Raw genomic sequence first — 19,007 nt, 5'->3', positions numbered from 1 at the left:
CCGTCCCCCCCAACATGGTCCTGGTGGAGGCTGGTCTCTCCTCCTCGCCCCCTCCAGCCACCCTGTGCATCTGACGTCCCCTTTCAGGCCTCTGGCTTCCTCCCCTCCCCCCCCAAACCTGCACCCGAGATGGTTGCTGTGCTCGGCGCTGGCTAGTGCCTGGGGACCATTTCACTGTGCCTTATTGGTTCTCCTGACTCTGCTGGGCTCAGTTCCTTCCTGAAATGTTTCTCAGTTAAAGACTATGTACCCTGCTTTTCAAAAAGTTTTTTTTTTTTTTTTTGGTTTAGGCTGGAGTGACAGTACAGCGGGTAAAGCGCTTGCCTTACACGTGGCCAATCCGGATTTGATCCCCAGCATCCCATACTGTTCTCAGCACACCGCCAGGAGTGATTCTGAGTGTAGAGACAGGAGAAACTCCTGACAAAAAGCCAAAGAACATTCTTTTTTTAAAGTTTTTTTTTTTTTAAGCCATACCCAGCAGTGCTCAGGGCTTACTCCTGGCTCTGCATTCAGGGATTATTCCTGGCAGGGCTCGGAGCACCCTCTGGGGTGCTGGGGATCAAAGCTAAGTTGGCCATATGCAAGGCAAATTCTCTCCCTGCTATACACTATGGCTCTGGTGATTGTTCTTTAAAAACTGTTCTGTTTTGTGCCCGATTTGGCAGCACATATGCTAAAGCTGGAACGACAGAGAGGGTCAGCATGGCCTCTGCACAAGGATGACACGCAAATTTGTAATGCCTTCCATCCATATTTTTAAAAAATCCCCAAAGCTTGTTTTTTGGTTTTTGGTGCTCAGGGCTTTATTTGGGCTGTATTCGGGGATCATATGGTGCTTGGGAGAACCATATGCAGTGCTCGGGATCCAACCGGGGTCTGCACACGCAGCCTAGCAGGCACCGTCAGCCCTGGACTCTCTCTCCAGCCCTCTCTGTGTTTTCTAGCTCCTGGAGCTGCTCCTGGAGGTACTCAAGGGACCAGGCGGGACCAGGGATTGAAGTCAGCCTTCCGATGCTCTCCAGACCTCTGAGTTCTCGCTCAGGTCCAAGAGAGGATTTCCTTTTATTTATTTTATTTCCCTTTATTTCTTTTCCTTTTTCTCAGGTCAAATTGAGTGTGTGCATGTCACCTGCTAACTGCCCATGCCTGCCTCTGACAGCAAACCCATCCCTGGGTCACAAGCTCCCATTCAGGCCTTAGCTCCCCCCAGACTTTAGGTGGGGGCCTGGTCACCCTCCCACAATGCACCCCACCCGTCTCTCGGGGCTCAGAGGAGTTTCTGAGCCGGAGTTCTTGGGTATACCCACCCAGCTCTGGCTGGCTGGCCGCCTTGCCGAGGTCACGGTGTGGAGTTGGGAAAGCCATGCCCCGTTGAGCACCGCACTCCAGGGAACGGCTCTGTGCCCGCAGGCTTTCACCCTCGGAAGAAAACCACAGACACGTGTGAGTTTGGTTGATATTTAATTACAAGGAACCCAGTTTCTTAACGCAAGGCAGGAGATGGGAACCGTTGCTTCCCACAAGCCTTCCCAGCCTGGAGAGTTTCAGGTTCAGGATCGAGGGGACACAGGAACACGTGGGACGGGTGTGAGGGGGGCCCTGGCAGTGTGCGCTCCCCAAAGCTGAGGGTCGCAGCCCCGGGGGATGTGGCTCCTCGCCGACCGGGTCTCCCTTCAATGAAGGCAGTAATCTGTCTCCTGCTGTCGCATGTTGGGTAACACATACAGAGCCACAGCGGCGATAGCCAAGAACACTATAGGCTTCCACATCCCAAACATGTTCTGTGGGGACCAAAAACAAGGGGTGAGTACCCGGCCTCCGGACCCCTTCCCCAAGCCCGGTCCCACCTTCCACCCCCTCCCTGCTGCCTAGCCATGCCGGAGACCATGTCGCTGGGGCACAGGACCAGGGATGGTCTCTGCCGGGAAAACCACGGGAGAAGACAGGGGGGTCCTCAGTCCTGGCCCCACTAGCAAACTGCTACCACCTCCCGAGGGGCCAGCTCCTTCCTCCCCGTGGCCTGGAGGGGCGCCCCGGGCTCTGTGTGCAGCAGCAGGCTTGGGGGTTGCCAGGGGAAAGCCTAGATGGCATGTTAGGAGGAAGACGGCCAACCGGGTGTCTGGCTAGAAAGCCTCAGCGCCCCATGCACTTTATGAAGAATGACCCCAGCATCAAGAGGGAGGGAGAGGGGAGTCAGACCGAGGGGATGGTGAGGAGAGCAAATCCAGGGAGCACGGAGAATCTCGTGTGGAGAATGAAGTTGATTCAAGGAAATCCACAGGAGCCTGCCGGGGCCCTAAGAGGCGAATGAATGGCTGGGCCCGTCCAGAGGCCCCCAACCCCGTGTGCTGGCTGCTGGGCACACGGGAGTCCGCGGGGGCCTTCCACACGGGTCCGTGACCAAAAGGACCACAAAAATACATCATCTACAGAAGGGGAAACCTTGGACAAGAAAACACAGACCTGGGAAAATAATTCCTATGTTATGCCTTTTTTTTTTTTTCTTAGTTTACGATCTTAATAAAAGCCAGCATTTGCATCTTCAGGTGTAAGCTATGGAAGAAGGTAAAGATGGAGGATGATCTGTTATTGAGGAGAAATTCTTAGAGTACAGGGAGATTTCTGAGCTCACCATAAAAGAGCAAGGAGAATCTCCTGTGTATAAAGTGCTCCTAAGTACAGGAGAGAGAAGTAAAGTCCAGCTGTTGGAGGTGGACACACAGAGGAACCCACAGATCCCCAAATGCGTAAATGCGCAGATGCTTCCATCCTCCTGGGCACTGCTGAAAATGCCAGGCGGCCTGAGGCCAGGGAGACGGCACAGGGGTTAAAGCCCCGGCTTTGCCTGTGGCCCATCCTGGCTAGATGCTGAACATCGCATATGGTCCCCCACCCACAGCCCAAGCAATGCCATTCCTGAGCACAGAGCCGGCAACAGTTCCTGAGCACTGCCAGGTGTGGCCCAAAATCCAAAAATTAACAAATTAAAACGTCAGCCTGGCACGCCTAAAGGAGGAAAGAGCCCCAGCCCCTAGAGGAGAACTGGGGCCCTGAGGCTGGTCAGAGGCAAGATTTGAGACTGGATGAGTAATGAGATAGTCTGAGTGTCCCAAAGCCAAGTCAGACTTTCATGCTGAGGAACTGAAATGACCAAGCACAGAAAGCATACCATCAGACTTAGGATGTTTGCTGAGATTCTCCATGACTTAAGAGAGAGAGAGAGGGAGAGGGGGGTTGCTGGAGCGACAGTACAGCATATAGGGCATTTGCCTTGAATGAGGCCAACCCGAGTTCGATCCCTGGCACCCCACATGGTCCTGAGTCCCACCAGGAGCGATCCCTGAGTGGAGTCAAGAGTAAGCTCTGCAGGGCTGGAGCAATAGCACAGCGGGCAGGGCGTTTGCCTTGCACGCGGCTGACCCGGGTTTGATTCCCAGCATCCCATATGGTCCCCTGAGCACCGCCAGGGGTAATTCCTGAGTGCAGAGCCAGGAGTGACCCCTGTGCATCGCCGGGTGTGACCCAAAAAGCAAAAAAAAAAAAAAAAAAGAGTAAGCTCTGAGGGGACGGGGCGCAGAGGTAGTATAGCGGGTAGGGTGTTTGACTTGCACGTGGTTGATCTGGGTTCGGTTACTGGTCCCCCGAGCACCACCAGGTGATTTCTGAGTGCAGAGCCAGGAGTAAGTAACCCCGGAGCACCGCCACGTCTGGCCTCAAAACAAAACAGTAAGAATAAAATTTCAAAAAGAGTAAGCCAGGAGTGGCCCCTGAGCACAGAGCCAGAAGCATTGCTAGTGTGGCCCAAAATGGAGGGGGGGAAAATGGTCTTCATAGTCTCCTCAGAGGGGATGTGAGGAATCGATGAATCAGATGGCAGGGTGAGAGAAACAGTGCGGGGCTAAGGTGCTTGCCTTGCACACAGCTGGCCCGGTTTCCAGTCCCGAGCACCACATGTGGTCCCTTGAAAACACTGCCAGGGGTTACTCCTGAGCATAGAGACAGAAATAGCTCCCAAGCACCACTGGGTGTGGCCCCAAAACAAAATGCGTAGGACAACAGCCCCACTTGTGGCCTGACTGTGCCCTGGGCCGGCTGGGAGGGACGGGCTGGAGCAGTGACGGGAGAAACCGCCCTCGCGCGGGGCTGCAGCGGGAGGGCAGGCTTGTCACCTCAGGGCTGGGACGAAGCTGGAGAAAGGGACTGCTTGAAACCATGGGGTCAGGGCTAATTCCAAACAACAAACAGGAAAAATAACCCAGGCTCACGGGCTAGAAGCATGAACAGGGAAGCCGGCCTGGCGTGAGCAAGGGGTGACAGCACAAGAGACACTCACGAGATGCCAGGGGGCTTTGGGGCCACCAGGAATGAAGAGTGATGAGTAAGGGGCGATTAGTTATCCAGGGAGCAGATGTGAGCCAAGGCTGCGGAAACAAGTCATTTCGCCTAGTTACTGGGAAGCGACCAGGGGGAAAACAAACGGCTAAAAATGAAGAGAGAATCGAGAAACCCAACTGGCTGACTGGAGAATACGAAGCCTGCAGCCTCGAGGCACCGTTTCCTGGCTGTGTTCCTGTGTTCCTGCCTTCTTTATCACTTGCGAACTGCTAACAATGAACTGGCGGGCTTGTGTGTGTTGGTGAGGTGGGGCGCACGGGGCTGGGCGTGCAGAGGCCTCACAGAAGGGTGTGCTCTGATGTTCAGTATTTATCTAACATATATATGTATATATATATGTTATATATGTATATATATAACATATATATATATATATATATATATATTGCTTTTTGGGTCACACCTGGTGATGCACAGGGGTTCCTCCTGGCTCTGCACTCAGGAACCACCCCTGGCAGTGCTCAGGGGACCATATAGGATGCTGGGAATCAAACACGGGTCGGCCGCGTGCAAGGCAAACGCCCTACCCACTGTGCTATTGCTCCAGCCCCCTTTATCTAATATTTTACCATTTATAAAAGTACTTTAAAAAACAGAGGTAAAATAGAAGTCAAATAGAGGTTGGACAGTTAAGTAGAGCAGGTAGGGAGGGTGCTTTGCCTTGCACCTGAGTGACCTAGGTTGGATCCCCGGCACCCCATATGGTCGTCTGAGTCCTGCCAGGAGTGAACCCTGAGTGCAGAGCCAGGAGTAAGCCCTAAGCACTCCTAGGTGTGTCCCCCCCCCACCCCGGCCAAAAAAAAAAAATAGTAGTTTTGTTTAGGAAACCGAGAGGACAGAGAGAAGGAAGAAGCCCATGGGGTCAAAGGAAGAGCATCTCCCCAGCTGGGAGTGGGCCATCGGGAGAGGAATGTGCTACAGTGGCCTGTCGCAGGGGTCTGTCACACAGCGGACTGGTCTGATCCTGACACAGGAGCACAAGGTTTGTTTCCAGGGATTCTTTTGTTTCCGTGTGAAGAAACTCAAGCCCAGATCATGCCTTCTGCCTTCAGCACCCCGGGACGACGCCTGTCAGAAGCAGAGTTACACTGGCCCGTCTCCACCGCTCTGTGGCCACCCATGGCCTCCAGCCCTGGGCTGGTGGGGGGGGGGGCTGTGCACTGGGGTGCAAGTGGCCCTTGCAGAGAGCAGTCACACCCGAGCAGACCCTCAGCAGGAACTCCTCCCTTGCCTGCTTGCGCCTGGCTGAGCTGCAAGTGACCAAATAACAAATGAGCACTTTTCCTCACCCCTCAGGGGCCAACAAGTCCAGAACCACAGGGGCAGGACGTGGCCCCGTGGCGGGTGGAGCCTTCGCCTTCTGTGCCAAGGAGCTGAGCTGAGCCCGCCTGCACCCCCCCCCCGCCCCGCCACGGGGTGTCCTCGTGACCCCCACCTAGGTGCTCCCCCCAACACTGACCAAAGAAACCTGGGAATGGTCCGAGAGGCCACTGACCTGGGGAGTGAGCAGACTGCCAAAAGGGAGGCAGGAGAAGGGCTGAAGGAAGGGGGGAGGGAGGAGAGAAAAGGACACAGGGATAAGTGCCCTGCACTGAGGCCCCAAAGCCATTCACAGAGATGGAGAGTGGAGGGAGGAAGGGGTGGGTACGGAGACTAAGCAAGGAGCAAAAACAGGCCGAGAGAACAGTCTAGGGGTTTCTGGAAGAACGACGGAGTTCTCCTGTGCACCCTAAGTCTGCCTCCTGCCTGCTGAGCTCTGGTGCCGGGTGATCATGTCCACTGAGGCTAAGGGCAGGTGTCTGGAAGCGATGGCCTCGGTTCCCTCAGTCCCTCTGCTCGCACAAACTTCTCTCCGACGCACATTCTCCCCAGAAGGCCTCCTTCGGGAAGCCCCTGACAACACGATCTGCCCCCCAGAGGCGTGTGCACGGAGAGCCAGAAGACACTTCCTGGCATTATGCCTCTGATTTTTTTTCTGGAGACTGGAAGTCCCTTAGCCAGAGAACTTTCTAGTTAAGAGGACAGCCTAAAGAGTACAGGGTTTCAGCTCCGCCTCATGACGAAGGCGCCCACCTGTCTGGCAGCATCCCGGCCACCCCCCTTCTCTCCTCTGGTGGGGGAGGCGTGGGGTTCCCTAACCTGCCGGCCTGGTGGCACTACAGTGAGAGAGAGGGAGCGAGCTGGGTTTAGCCACGGGGAGGAGCCCCAGGGCGGCCCAGGCCCCCTTGGGCACATCAGAAGCGGTGGGGAAGCTCCTGAGAGCAGCAAGTGAGGATCCCGACTCTCCCGCCGTCACGGACACGTGTGCAGACGTGGCAGGCTTTGCCGGAGCTCCGGGAAAAGTCAGAGCTCCAGGAAAAGCCGGAACTAAAGCTCGGAGACTCAAGTATCCTTGGTCCATCAAGTCACGGAAGCAAGATGTCGGCGACCAGCCGAAGGGACGGGGAAGAGGGAAAGGCCAGGGCAGCCTGCACGGGCCCCGCGGGTGAGGGAGCCACACGGGACGCGATACCAGTACCTGCGTTAGGAGGATGTCTCCGCCCACCAGCACCAGAGCAAAGCCGAGATGACCACGAGGCCTACGAGAGGCAAGGAGAAGATGGGGGGGTCGGGGGCAGGGGACGGCTGCGACACAGCAAGTGAGGAAGCAGCAGGAGAGACCGGGATATGAGCGATGGCATAAAAAGACAGACACGTGAATCCAACAGAGGATGAGGATGAGAAAACAAAGGGGAAAGAGAAAGAGATCGAGGGTTAAACCACAGTCAGGCAGAGCGGCGGCGGCTGCTTCTCTCCACTCCCTGGGCCCTGCGCGCCTGGCCGGGAACCTACGGGGAGGCAAAACCCGATGGGTAAGGGGCGCCTGTAGGAACCCCCTCATCTCCTGCCGAGCAGTTCTCTGCGCCCAGGCCTTCTGGCAGGCCACCACTTTGGACAAGGAGACACCCCCCCAGCCCCCCGGGAGTCAAGCTCGAGGGTGCACAGGAGGGACACTTCCAGTCACTCTCGGGCAAGCGGGTCTCCTGTGCAAGTGGTGGGTGCTGGACCCTGTTCTCTGTGACTGAGCCCTGGGGGTCGGTGCTAGGCCTGCTGTGGTCCAACAGAGACAGAGGAAGTGAAATGGCAGGCCCAGGCCCGAGGAATGGGCTGCCCCAGATCCAGGCCCCGATGGCAGCCCCGGGGATCGCTCCCTACGTATACAAACAGGATGGGTACTCGACTGGGCAGGAGAAAACGCAGCTCTGGTGTTCAGAAATGTGGCACCCAAGGCAAAGGAATGGAGGCGACTCTGAGCCAGCAGGTGGGGGGGAACAAGGCGAGCTGAGGAAGTCTCAAAGGGGTGGCAGTGTGCTGTGACGGTCCCCTGCCCACAAGTCACTAGAGAACCGCAGACAAAATGCTGACCCAGCAGGGCAGACTGAACCCAAAGTCCCACACGTGCTTCCAGAGGGCCAGGGCACCTTCCCCCTCACAGACTTTGTCCTGCTCCTGGGCCGAGACAAAGAGAGCAGCAGCTCTCCGGGGACTGGGTCCCCGCTAGCCTCCACCAGGGCTGGGGTTCTGCCGCTCAGACTGATGCGCCGGTCACGCAAATGCAGAAAGACATGCGTGCAGCTGGTGAATTACCCAGGATGTGCACCCCACCCCCACCCCACCACCTCTCCAGACCCAGCGACTACAGCGTGGGGCCTCTGGTCAGTGTGGCCTGCTGCAGGGACACACAGCCAGCCACTCCAGCCCCGGCCTTCAGGCCCGGTGAGGGGGTCCCAGCCTCTCTAGACCCATGCGGCAGCACTGTGGGCCAACAGGCCGTAGGGCCTTGTCCAGCTGGTGGCAAGTGCTGGGGAGGGCCACGCTGTCCACGTCCTTAGAGCAGAGCTGAGGGAGAAGTGAGGAAGGCCCCAGATGTGGGGAACAAACGCTCTGGTGTCACCAAAGGCAAGTTTGCGTGCGCGTGCGCGCGCGCACACACACACACACACACACACACACACACACACACACACACACACACACACACACACCATTCCAGCCTCGGCGCCTCGCAAAGGCCTTTGAGAGATGAGCCCCACACGGGCGGCCCCAATTCTTCTCAGCAGGGGCTCCTCGCCCTCGGAACTGGAGAAGTTCCTCCTCATCCTGAGGCCCGCTGGCCCCCAGTACCCCCCCAGCGAGCGCCTGGGAGGGACGGTGGGAGGGGCCAGGTCCACCTGGGGGGCGCCCTTACCTTTCTGCTCTCACATATTTTGAGAGAGTTTTCCTGGGCCTTGCTGTTGCCCTTGCAGGTCCTGACCAGGTCCTTGCACACGGGTTTCTTTGCTTTGTCAGGGCAAGGGCCCAGGTCCGGCTTGGACTCGCACTCCGAGTGCTCGGAGTCTGTGTCCGACACGAACGAAGTGCCGTACTCCTCGGCGCACTCCTCGGCGCACTCCCCGTTCTCCGCCTTCTTGCCGTCCATGTGGGGGGCCTTGTAGTAGAGCACCACCTCCAGGCTCTGTGGGGCGGGGCGGGGCCGGAGGGGGGCGCTGTCACCGCGCCTTGGCTCCTGCCTGTCCACCCAGCCTTCCTCCACCGCTCAGGACACAAGTGCCTTCCTCTTGGTCCACGCGGCCCCAGAAGAACAGGAGTGCGGGTGGGGGGCTCTGTCCTCCGCTCTCCCCTCGACTTCGCAGCAAGAGGGGGGGAGGGCCAGACTCGCGCTGCGCCGAGGCTCCTCGGCAGTTCCGGAAGCTTCTCTTCCTCTGACACTTACCGGGCACAGGAGGAGGGCCGCGGGGCTCCTTTCCAGGCTTCTCCTCTGCCTTCTCCCTGCCCCAGGCGCTCCTGGGCCCACCACTCACCTTGCCGTCCTCGCAACAGGCCTCCGTTTTGCCTGTGGCCTTTTTCTCTTTAGCCCCGCTGGCGTTCTTGTTCATGTTCTCGTGGCAGGTCCTCTCCGCGGTGACAGAGGCCCGCTGCTCTCGGAGCTGACACAGCTCCTCCTGGCAGCACTGCAGCTGCCCCTCCAGCTGCTCCTGCACGGCCAGGAGGCGGCCCTGCTCGTCCATGCTGGCCTGGTACTGCAGCTGCAGCTCCCGCAGCTTGCCCTGCAGCTCTTTGATCTGTGGGCGGTGGAGACGCCGTCACCCACGGCCCCGCCTGCAGCGGTGCTCACTGCCGCCCCGGGGGGAGTGATGGGCTGGGAGCGGGTGCTGTCTGGGGAATAACAGCCCCTTGGGGTGGCCGAGGGCTCCTTCTGCTGGGAACCCTCCCTTCAGCAGAGCACGGCCCCTGGGGGCACCGTCAGCCTAAAGGAAGTGAGTGGAGCGTGGCGCAGGGCCCCCCACATCTGACTCTGGCGTTAGAAACAAGTTCCAGGCCCGGGCCTGCACCTCTGGTTCCACTGGCCCTGGCACCGAGCAATCGTGGGTTCTAGTCCAGGCCACGGTGACCTCCCCCTGGCCAACGGGGGCGCTGCTCTTGGCCAGAGACCACTGCGCCTCGCGTCTCCCTCCCGGGGGGGGGGGGGCGCGGCACACTCTTCTTGGCATGAGGAGATCCGGGAGGGAGGAGCCCCAGCCCTGTGCCTGCAGGGCCTCTGGTTTGGTGGGCGAAGAAGAACCCCAGCATCGAGCAAAGTCCCCTCTCCGGGAGTCCTCTGGGACGCGGTGTGACGAGAGGAGACGGGGGGCGGGGAGGAAAAGGCGGAGCCAGACAGGGGTCTTGCTCGGCACCCCAACTCCCAGCAGCCACGCAGCAGCCTGCCCGGGCCCAGCCCCGGCTGGGGGGTACAGCACCTTCTTGCGCGGGGCGCCGTTACCTCGCTCCTGTCACTCTGGGAGGCCTTCTCCTGGCACTCCAGGCACTCCCTGAACTCCCTCTCGCAGGCGTCCAGCTCCTCCTGCAGCTGCTTCTGCTGGCACAGGTGCCTCTCCATCCGCTCCTGCAGCTCGGCGTGATCCTCCTCGCTCAGCTGGTACATGGCCTGCACCGTCTGCAGCTTGATCAGCACCTTGGCCACCACCTCCTCAAAGTGCTGTGGAGGGCAGGGCGGGGATGACGGTCCGCCCGATCTGGAGCCACCTGGCGTCCTCCACTTTGCTCGACTGGCTCCGCCCATCCTGGAGGTACAAACCCGAGGACCCCAAGGATCCCCCACGCCCCCCTACACACACACCAGCTGCCCTGGATTTCTTCTCGCCAAGACGGTGGGGGCGGGAGACGACGTTCCCGCGTCCCTCCGGGTGGGAGCCCAGCCTTCTCTCTGACCGGGCCCAGAGCCTCTCTGCCCGGGCCCTGGCCGCTATTTTACCTCTATCTCTTCGGGGTCGGCGGCGGCAGCAGCGGCGTCGGCGTCCACCTCGGAGTTGCTGCTGGTGTAGCTCTTTTGCGAGGCCTCTGAGCTGTGGATGCTGTCGTAGCTCGTCTGGTAGACCACGGCGTGGTTCGCCTTGTCCCCAGGCTCCATGGCACTGGAGGTGCTGTCGTAGCTCTTGAGGAAGTTCTCCTCGCTGGCCGTGTCGCTCTCGTAGCTGCGCTGGTAGCTCTCGGAGCCCGTGGTGATCTTCTGGGCCTCCTGGGAGGCCTCCGAGCTCAGGGAGTTTCTCCCCGAGGACTGCCCTTGGAGCTGCTGCATCTCTTCCATGCACAGCTGCAAGTCGGCCTGCAGCCTCTTCCGCTCCTCGAGGAGCCGGCCCTGCTCCTTCTGCAGCTTCAGCTGCTCCTGGTGGCTGTACTCGTACAGACCCTGCAGGCTCTCAATCTGGACCATGATCATCTTGGTCTGCGGGGGTCGGGGGGAGGAGGGGCGGCACCATGAACTCTAGACGGTGCCCACCAGCGCGAGGACACACTCCAGTCTGCCCAGACATCCTGTGTCTCCTGGGCTCTGGCTTGGCCCGAGCCCACAGGTTGATGTGTCCATTTCTTGCTCTTGGGGGAAAAGTCTCCCCGGGGCCAGGGCCGGGGCCGTGGTGACAGCATTGCTGGGCCTCCCAGAACCAGATGCTCCTGGTTCCTCCATCCTCTCCCCTCGGAGCCGTGCTGATTATCTCAGGCTCCCTCCCCCAACCTTCTCCTCTGATCCTAACTGGTCTCAGTCCCTCTGCCCAGCTCCTCCTAAATTCAGTCTGGGTCTGAGTGAGAGCCTAGTAATTCCTTCATGAGGAGAGGGCTTGGAATCGAGGTGCCGACAAACACCTCCCGCCCCAATTCCCAGCCTGGCCTCTGGGTCCATTATCCCAGGAGAGCCGGGATGAGACCTGACCAGCAGAGAATCGAGTTTCTGCCTGGCTCCTGGTCTCGGTGCTCCCTGGGCTTTCAGTCTGGCTAGTGCCCCGAGGGCCTCTGACCGAACCTCATTTCGGATGTCTGCTGTCCCCCTGCTTCTCCCGTCTGGGCCACTCTTCTGAATGGAGAGATTCTCCACGGAAACCAGCCACCTGCACTTCCTCGCCCAGACTGAGGCCTCAAAGCAAATTCATTCCCAACTCCGAACACCCGTGTATGGAAATCTCCACCGGTGTCAGGGCAGAGGCAAGACCCTTTACGAGTGCTTGAGATGCTGTTCATTCTCCCTTCTAACCCCGTGACCTGGCTCTTCCTCCGACAAAGCTTCCCCGAAGACATGGGAATCAAGACAGTCCCCGCCACGCCACCCCACGTGCCAGAAATTCTCCTTTCCGGAAGAGTGTGGACTGAGCCGCCCCTCTCGTGCAGCACGCCAAAAGGCTAGCGGTCCCGATGGCCGGGCAGCGGGCTTCCCAACCATCAGCCGGCTCGGGAGCGAAGGAGGGCCGGTGCGGTCAGGCCCAAAGAACTGAAATCCAGCGCTACTACAGACGCAGGAAGTGATGTGCTGAAGGGGACCAAGTCAAATGATTGGCAGAACAGAGTCCAGGTCATTCTATGCTAAGGTGAAACGGTGCTTTGGGGGAACACCTGGGTGTGAGGCCCTCGGGGCGGTGTCCCCATCTCCTCCGGAGCGAGGGACGAGCGGGGCCTCCTGACCCGCCTCTCCCTGACCCTCCCCGGGAGGGCCCCGGAACCGCTGCCCTGCCTCTTCCTATGGTTACCTTGTTCTGATCACACTTGGGGGACTTGGGTGATCTGACATCGTCAGGATGATCCAGCACATCCTGGAAGTGAGAGTCTTTATGCTGCAGCAGCTCCTCCTGCAGCTCCGACTGTTCTCTCAGTACCGTGTCTTGGTTCTGCATCAGTTTCTTCTGCTCGTCCTGCATGCGCTGGTATTGCACCTGGAGCTCCCCCAGGTTTTGTAACTTCGTAAGGAGCTGCTGACTCTGTGAGGTTGGGCGGAAGGAAGGAGGCAGGGATGGCAGTGGTTACGGGCGAAGGCCTATGCCCGCGTCCTGGCCCTATACCTCGGCTGGCTCCGCGCAGCCCATCTGGGAATGGGACACCGGCGAGGGGAAGTGGTCACTGGTGCCTGGACGGAGTTTGGGGCGGGTTAAGTGCTTCCAAGAGGTACATTCTCTCCAGACTCCAACAAGTGAGATGCTGGACCGACACCGGAGTGTAAAATGCACTTTCAGAATGAAAACCCTAATGCGCTCTACGGCGCTCTCTGGCGTGAGGAGGTTGGGGAGAGAGTGAGGTGCGGCTGGCAGAGCCAAAGCTCAATCCCCACCCTGGTGTGCATCCCACTCGTCACCGCCGCCGTGCCTCCTGGGACGCTTCTCAGAGGAGCTTTGCCAAGGTCAGCGGCCACTCCCGACTCTGTTACCTTATCCAAGAACCCACTTTTGGGCATGGGGACTGTGAGCCTGTGCAGCTCTTCTTGCAGCTGGCCCTGCTCCTCCTGCATCCTCCTCTGGTCTTCCAGGAGCTCGCACTGCTCCATCTGAAGCTTCCCCATCTCCTTCTGGCTGGCCTTGTACTTTTCCTGCAACTCTGTCAGCCTGCCCAGCAAGGCATCGCACTGTGGATAGGTGGGCACGGAGCGGCGGTTACTCACGAAGTCTCCCTGAGACTCCCCTGCCCTGTGCTCCAAGCAGACCACCGAGTGTTCCTGCTGCTCACTGAGGTCTTCCTCCCTGATGGATCCACCCTATGGCCCCCTCCCTACCTCCAGGCTCTGGGGGTTGGCTCTTTGGGATCTACCTTTCGTCTACTCGTCCCATTTCCAGGCGGTGCTCAAGGGCCCGTCCGAGCAGTGCTTGGGGACCATTTGCTGTGCCATGATCAGACCAGATTCCAGGCAAGTGCTTTAAGCCCTGCACTCCCTTTCTAGTCCTTACTCGCCCCTTTCGGGGGTGGCTCGAGAGAGAGTGTTGACAACGGCCCCTCCCTTCTCATTTTCCTTCCTTTCCTTCCCCTTTCCACCCTGCTGAGAATTTTGGTTCCTATTATTCTCATGATCTCCATGGGTTTTTATACCTAAGTCTGCTCCCTACAAATAAGGACTTACTTTCAACCCAATTTACCCCCGCCACTTGAAGCTCCAGAATCTTCTTGTAAAATCTTTACCAGAGTATGAGCAATTGCTGGCTTAGGGTTGAGAAGACTAAAATCTCACAATTTCCCAAGCCTAAATCTTCTAATAGCAAGCCAACGGCAGAGAAGCTGTCTCTGTACATGGGTAGACCTCTCCCGTGCATCTCATCCACTGGGAGAGGAAGTGATGAGAAAGTCGTGGACCCCCCGGGCCCTCAGGCACATGGGAGCAGAGGACAGGAGAGCTGGGAGCCAGCTACAGAAAGGCTGGCAGGCCACTGGGTGGCCCAAATCACCTCCCCAAATTCCTGGTCTTCTGAGGCCCTGGGGACACAGCCTGCTGCTGGCTAGGGCAGCATTGAGTACTCTTGCTGAACCATTCTACCATCTTTGGAGAATTGTGGGCCTTTCCCACATCTTTCCAATTCCTATCCGTGACCTATCAGCTTTCAGTGGAGCTGAAAGTGTTCCATACAGGCTAACTGACAAGGACTGGCATTTTGCACAGTATGGAAAAGGGAAAACAAGTAAAGCTTTATTCATCACTCCCAGGAGTGATAACTCAGAGGAAAAGAAGAGAAGAAGAGTAGTACTAGTTAATTTTAAGAAAGGCAGAGTTGCAGCTTAGAGAATTCAACTTTTCTGGCATTTCAGATGAAACCCCAAAAGAGCCTAGCTAGAGCTTGGGTCCTTCTGATTCCCAGGCAGCCTTGCACGGGAGCACGCCTTCGACGAGGGCAACTGCAACCAGCCCCCAAAAAACAGACCTCCACTTTCTAGCCCTAACAATAGAAGCTGGACATGCAGGCCCCCGCACAGGGTGTTCTCCACGACTGGCAAGCTATCGTGACAGCGTGAAGCCCGAGGTAGAAGGGTCCACACAGTGTGGGATCGTGTGTCCTAAGCGATCAGAGAGATGCCAAAGATACTGGCTCCTACAAAGCTGTGGCTGGGCTCAAAGTCAAGGTCATGGCCGATGGTTTTCAAGTTCAAGCTGGGCTTCCGCCTCTTTCTGGCCTGGCCCGTGGGGCCCCGCCGGCGGATGGCATCCTCTTTGGCTCCGGTCTCCGTTACCTTAGCAGGACACTTTTCCTCTGGAATGGGAAGCGTGTTCCTGAGCTGCGTGAGCTCCTGGCGGCAGAGCAGGTAGTCCTGGTTGAGCAGGTCATACATGTGCTTCTGCCGCTCCAGTTCTTCCTTGATGCAGTGGTATAGCTTCTTCATATCCTGCAGCTGGGCCTGCACCTCCACGTACTGGGGCGGGGAGGAGACCGTCAGCGCAGGTGGCACTCACCTCTCAGGCAGGGTGTGGGGGGGAGCCTACCATCCCCTCCCTAGCTCCCGAACAGAACCCTCTACAGTGGCCACCCAGAACGGCATGTTCCTCACAGACTGCAGGCAGAGCCCTTCTGGGGCTCCTTTCTTGGGAGGCGGGAAAGGGAAAGCGCTTTTTCTGTACTTCGGTTTTGGGGTGACAGCAGCCAGTGCTCAGGGCTCACTCCTGACTCTGTTCAGGGGTCGCTCTGGTGTTGCTCGGGGGATCATGCGCAGTTGCTGGGGGCTGAACCGAGTCAGCTGTGTGCAAGGCCAGTGGACTTAACCTCTTTGGCTCCGGCGCTTCCTTTTCGGAGGCGGACTTTCACCCCCAAAACCAATGCAGCTAAGGGCACCAGAAGGCTCCGGCTCCCCCGCGTCAGCCAGGACGCAGCAGCGACTCCGCAGACACGGCCCACGTGGCCGCGCGCCCTCACCTGGCACGGCCTTTACCTTCTCCATTTTGCTCTGGAGACAGGCCACCAGGTCCCTGAGTCGCTGCACCTCGGCCTCCTGGTAGCGCAGGTCTGCCCGCAGCTTCTGCTGGACTTCCAGCAGCTTTTCCTTCTCACACAGGACATTCTGGTACTGGGTCTGCAGCCGCTGAATCCGGCACATTAACTCCTGCGGCGGAGGAGGGCTTTGGGCAGGATCTCGGGGGACCCTGCACGGGCTCGCTCTCCTGCCCGAGGGGCTCTGCTAGGCCTGACGACGCCCTGGGTGGGTGGGTGGTGGTGGTGGCAGTGGTGGTGGTGGTGGTGATGGTGGTTCAGCCTCACCTGGGGTGAGGGGCTTCTCCCCCACGGTGCCACGGGGCCTCTGGCCTCTGAGCTCCCTTTCCCGAGACCTCGGGACTGCACTCAGCGGCCGTTACCTTCTCATTATGGAGGTCGCTGACGGGGCAGGGGCTCTTCACGGCTTTCAGCTGCCGCACCTCAGCCTGCAGCTGCATCTGCACCTTCAGGAGCTCGTTGTGCTCGTGCTGGCTCGTGTCGTACTTTTGCTGCAGGCAACACAGCCGGCTCCGCAGCTCCTCGTTCTGTGGCAGGAGGATGCGGGCGGGCGCGTCACTCTCCAGCAAACGGGAGACCCCCCGCCGCCACATCAGGCGGGGTGCTTTCCGGTGCCGACACGTGGAGGTGCGCCCGCGAGTCGCAGGCCCGGCGTCTTCGTGGGGGGCGTCTGCTCGGGTGAAGGCTGCCCTTTCCTAGGACCCGGTGCCGCGCGGCTTCGCTCTCGGCTGGCGGCCGCGGTGTGGGCCAGAGCGGGGGGCCGAGCAGGCGCAGCTCGCACCATCTTCCGGCACCCCTGCAGCAGCAGCAGCAGCAGCAGCAGCGGCGGCGGCAGCCCACTCTGGGCAGGGGCCCGGCTGCCCGCCCCCAAGGCCCCAGCAGTCGGCCCGCCGCGGTTACCTGGCTGATGTCGTGGCAGGTCTGGAATCGCAGCACCTCGTTCTGCGCGCACTTGAGCTCCCGCTGCAGCCGCTTCTGCTCCTCCTCGCTGGACCGGCGATGGTGCTGCAGCTCTTGCAACTCACTGCACAGCTCCTTACACTGGCGGGCGGGAGACCGTCTCACACACTCCCCACCCGGCTAATAATGGGACTACCGACCCCGGGCGAGCCAGACCCCCCGAGCACTCGCTCCTGCCCGGCTCGGCCCGCCCGCTGTACCCTACCTTGTTCTGCATGTGGTGCATCTGCTCCTCGGCGCCCGCCAGCTTCAGTCGCAACGAATGGGTCTCGGGATGGGGCTCCAGGAAATCCATCTCTAAAGTCTGAGACTCTGCCGACACCGTGCACCGCAGGGTCTGGGACTCCAGCCACCTTTCTGTTGCTCTTCGTGTCCTGTCAGCCAGAACCCCAAGGCCACGTTTGGGAACAAGCTCAGGCTGGCCTCAGCTGCCAAGTTATGCTTGGTCCTGATGCCTTCCCTTCAGGCAAAAAAAAAAAAAAAAGCAGGAAAAGAGCCTTCCACAGGCGACAACCAAGCTTTGACGATTATAAGGAAAAAAGTGCTCAGTCCTTCCATCCGGCACATCTAGCTGGGGTGGGGGTGCCGGGTGGGTGGTGAGGGAGGGAACCTAAAAGTGCTGATCCCCTGATCAGAGCGATAGTACAGCGGGGTAGGTGCTTGCCTTGCACGCAGCAGCTCTGGGTTCTATCCCCGGCACCCCATATGGTCCTTTGAGCCCCGCTAGGAGTGATCCCTGAGCACAGAGCCAGGAATCAGCCCTAAGCACCACTGGTTGTGGCCCAAAACCAAGCAAAAAAATTTTAAATTAAAAAAAAGAGAGAAAGCAAAAAAATAAAATAGAGCTAGTCGCACTGGATCAGTTCTAATGAGGAGTCATCTGGTACTAGACAGAACCAAGTGTTTACAGACAACAAAGAAATCGGTTCCTATTTTGTTCTGTTATTTTGGGGGGCTGGCCACACTGGGCAGTGCTTGCTCCCTGCGATGCTCAGGAGACCGTGTGGTGCCAGGGATCGAGCCCAGGGCTCCTGCATGCAAAGCACGTGCCCCAGCCCTTTGTGCCACTTTCCCTGGCCCAGGAATTGCTTCTGATCAGCTCTGGAGCAGAGTCAGCCAGGCCCCGGTGGTCCAGATGGGAGAAAGCTAAATTTTGGAACATGAGGCAAGAGACATGTGCCCCCCAGCCCTCCTCCGTCTGCTCTTCAACAGTGTCCCGTGTCCACTGGATACTGCAAAGGACGCATGCTCCGGGAGGCTGGCATCTGTCTTCCCATTGGCCCTGCTCAGGGAAAAAAAAGGCCCGGGGCAGCGCCCGCCCATACCCCTGCCTGCCTCCCAGGGGTACCTCTCGCTCTCCAGGTCCGCCAGCTGCCCGGTGAGGCTGCTGTTGCTCTGCTGTAGGGCCTGGTACTCCTCGCTCAGGTAGTGGTAGCGTTCCCGCAGCTGCTGCAGTTCTTCTGCCGGAGGACAAGCAGAGAGCGGTGAGGCCCTGGGCAGCAAAGCACTGCCCGCCAGCCCTCCACCGCCTCCTCCTCCTGCCGAGAAGGCGGAGAGTAGAAGGCTGAGGAGTGAGTGTTTCTGGCTCTAAAAGTCAGAACGGGTGGGGGGGGGGGTGGAGCAACAGTACATCAGGTAGGGCGTTTTCCTCGCACACGGCTGACCTGGGTTCGATTCCCAGCATCCCACATGGTCCCCCGAGCACCGCCAGGAGTGTTTCCTGAGCCAGGAGTAACTCCTGCGCATCACTGGGGTGTGACCCCCCCAAAAGCCAATAAATAAATAAAAATTAAAAATTTAAAAAATGAAAGTCAGAATGGAGGCCAGAGGCAGAGGCTTGGAAATCGGGGCCCTGGAATTCTCTACACTGCACCCGGCTTCGCCTATTTCGGATCCCTGCCCTGGCTTCGCATCTTCCCAGACCTGCCCGGGGAGCGCCTCCTCGAAACACCCCCACCCGGGCAGGGTAGGGGATGGCTGGGTTTTGTGAGGGTTGAGAGACACTTTTGGATTTCTTCTTTCCATGGAACCGTCTGTGATCCCCTTCCTATTTTGCATTTACTGAAAAAAAAAAAAATCTGAACTGGGTGGCCGGGCCTCGGTCACCCTCTCAGTCCTCCTCTCTGGATCTGCCTTTACAGCCTGGTCCTTTACCACAAGGAATCCCCGAGCCTGGGCGTGGGTACCAGCTCCCTGGGGTCATCTCTTCTCTGCAGTCAGAAAAGTCCTTCCCAAATAGACCCTTGTGTCTTCCTCAAGTGTCAGGGGAGACAATGTCCACACAGGTCCTGACTACCACGCCCCAAAGCTAACCAACCCCATCCTGTCAGACACTCCCATCCACATCTGTTTTGTTTCTTCAAGATCCACAGCTTTTTTTTCCTGCAG

The 19,007-nt window shown here is 58.8% G+C and overlaps 1 protein-coding gene and 1 non-coding gene across 4 annotated transcripts in view; one reads left to right on the top strand and one right to left on the bottom strand.

Annotated features, from left to right (window-relative positions):
• The first annotated feature begins 652 nt into the window (after positions 1 to 652).
• Positions 653 to 761, top strand: LOC129401400 (U6 spliceosomal RNA). Its single transcript, XR_008628317.1, has one exon. It is a non-coding gene; the product is annotated as a U6 spliceosomal RNA (small nuclear RNA).
• A 776-nt stretch (positions 762 to 1,537) lies between these two features.
• The window catches only part of CCDC136 (coiled-coil domain containing 136), a 30,082-nt gene continuing 12,612 nt past the window's right edge, over positions 1,538 to 19,007 (bottom strand). The window contains exons 6-19 of one of the 3 annotated variants that reach the window (XM_055131564.1): positions 17,968 to 18,079; positions 16,825 to 16,993; positions 16,560 to 16,700; positions 16,022 to 16,186; positions 15,601 to 15,771; positions 14,908 to 15,087; positions 13,124 to 13,318; positions 12,453 to 12,680; positions 10,691 to 11,161; positions 10,199 to 10,414; positions 9,240 to 9,500; positions 8,627 to 8,893; positions 6,917 to 7,023; positions 1,647 to 1,784 (exon numbers count right to left, since the gene is read on the bottom strand). In XM_055131564.1, coding sequence (XP_054987539.1) covers positions 6,922 to 7,023; positions 8,627 to 8,893; positions 9,240 to 9,500; positions 10,199 to 10,414; positions 10,691 to 11,161; positions 12,453 to 12,680; positions 13,124 to 13,318; positions 14,908 to 15,087; positions 15,601 to 15,771; positions 16,022 to 16,186; positions 16,560 to 16,700; positions 16,825 to 16,993; positions 17,968 to 18,079 — 2,678 coding nt within the window. In that variant the 3' untranslated portion in view covers positions 1,647 to 1,784; positions 6,917 to 6,921. Of the gene's footprint in view, positions 1,785 to 6,916; positions 7,024 to 8,626; positions 8,894 to 9,239; positions 9,501 to 10,198; positions 10,415 to 10,690; positions 11,162 to 12,452; positions 12,681 to 13,123; positions 13,319 to 14,907; positions 15,088 to 15,600; positions 15,772 to 16,021; positions 16,187 to 16,559; positions 16,701 to 16,824; positions 16,994 to 17,967; positions 18,080 to 19,007 lie in introns of all 3 variants that reach the window. The other 2 variants (XM_055131578.1, XM_055131570.1) reach the window with 2 other exon arrangements.

The sequence above is a fragment of the Sorex araneus genome, chromosome 1, assembly GCF_027595985.1.
Source record: "Sorex araneus isolate mSorAra2 chromosome 1, mSorAra2.pri, whole genome shotgun sequence".
NCBI lineage: Eukaryota > Metazoa > Chordata > Mammalia > Eulipotyphla > Soricidae > Sorex > Sorex araneus.
This window is presented reverse-complemented; position numbering and strand designations above follow the sequence as displayed.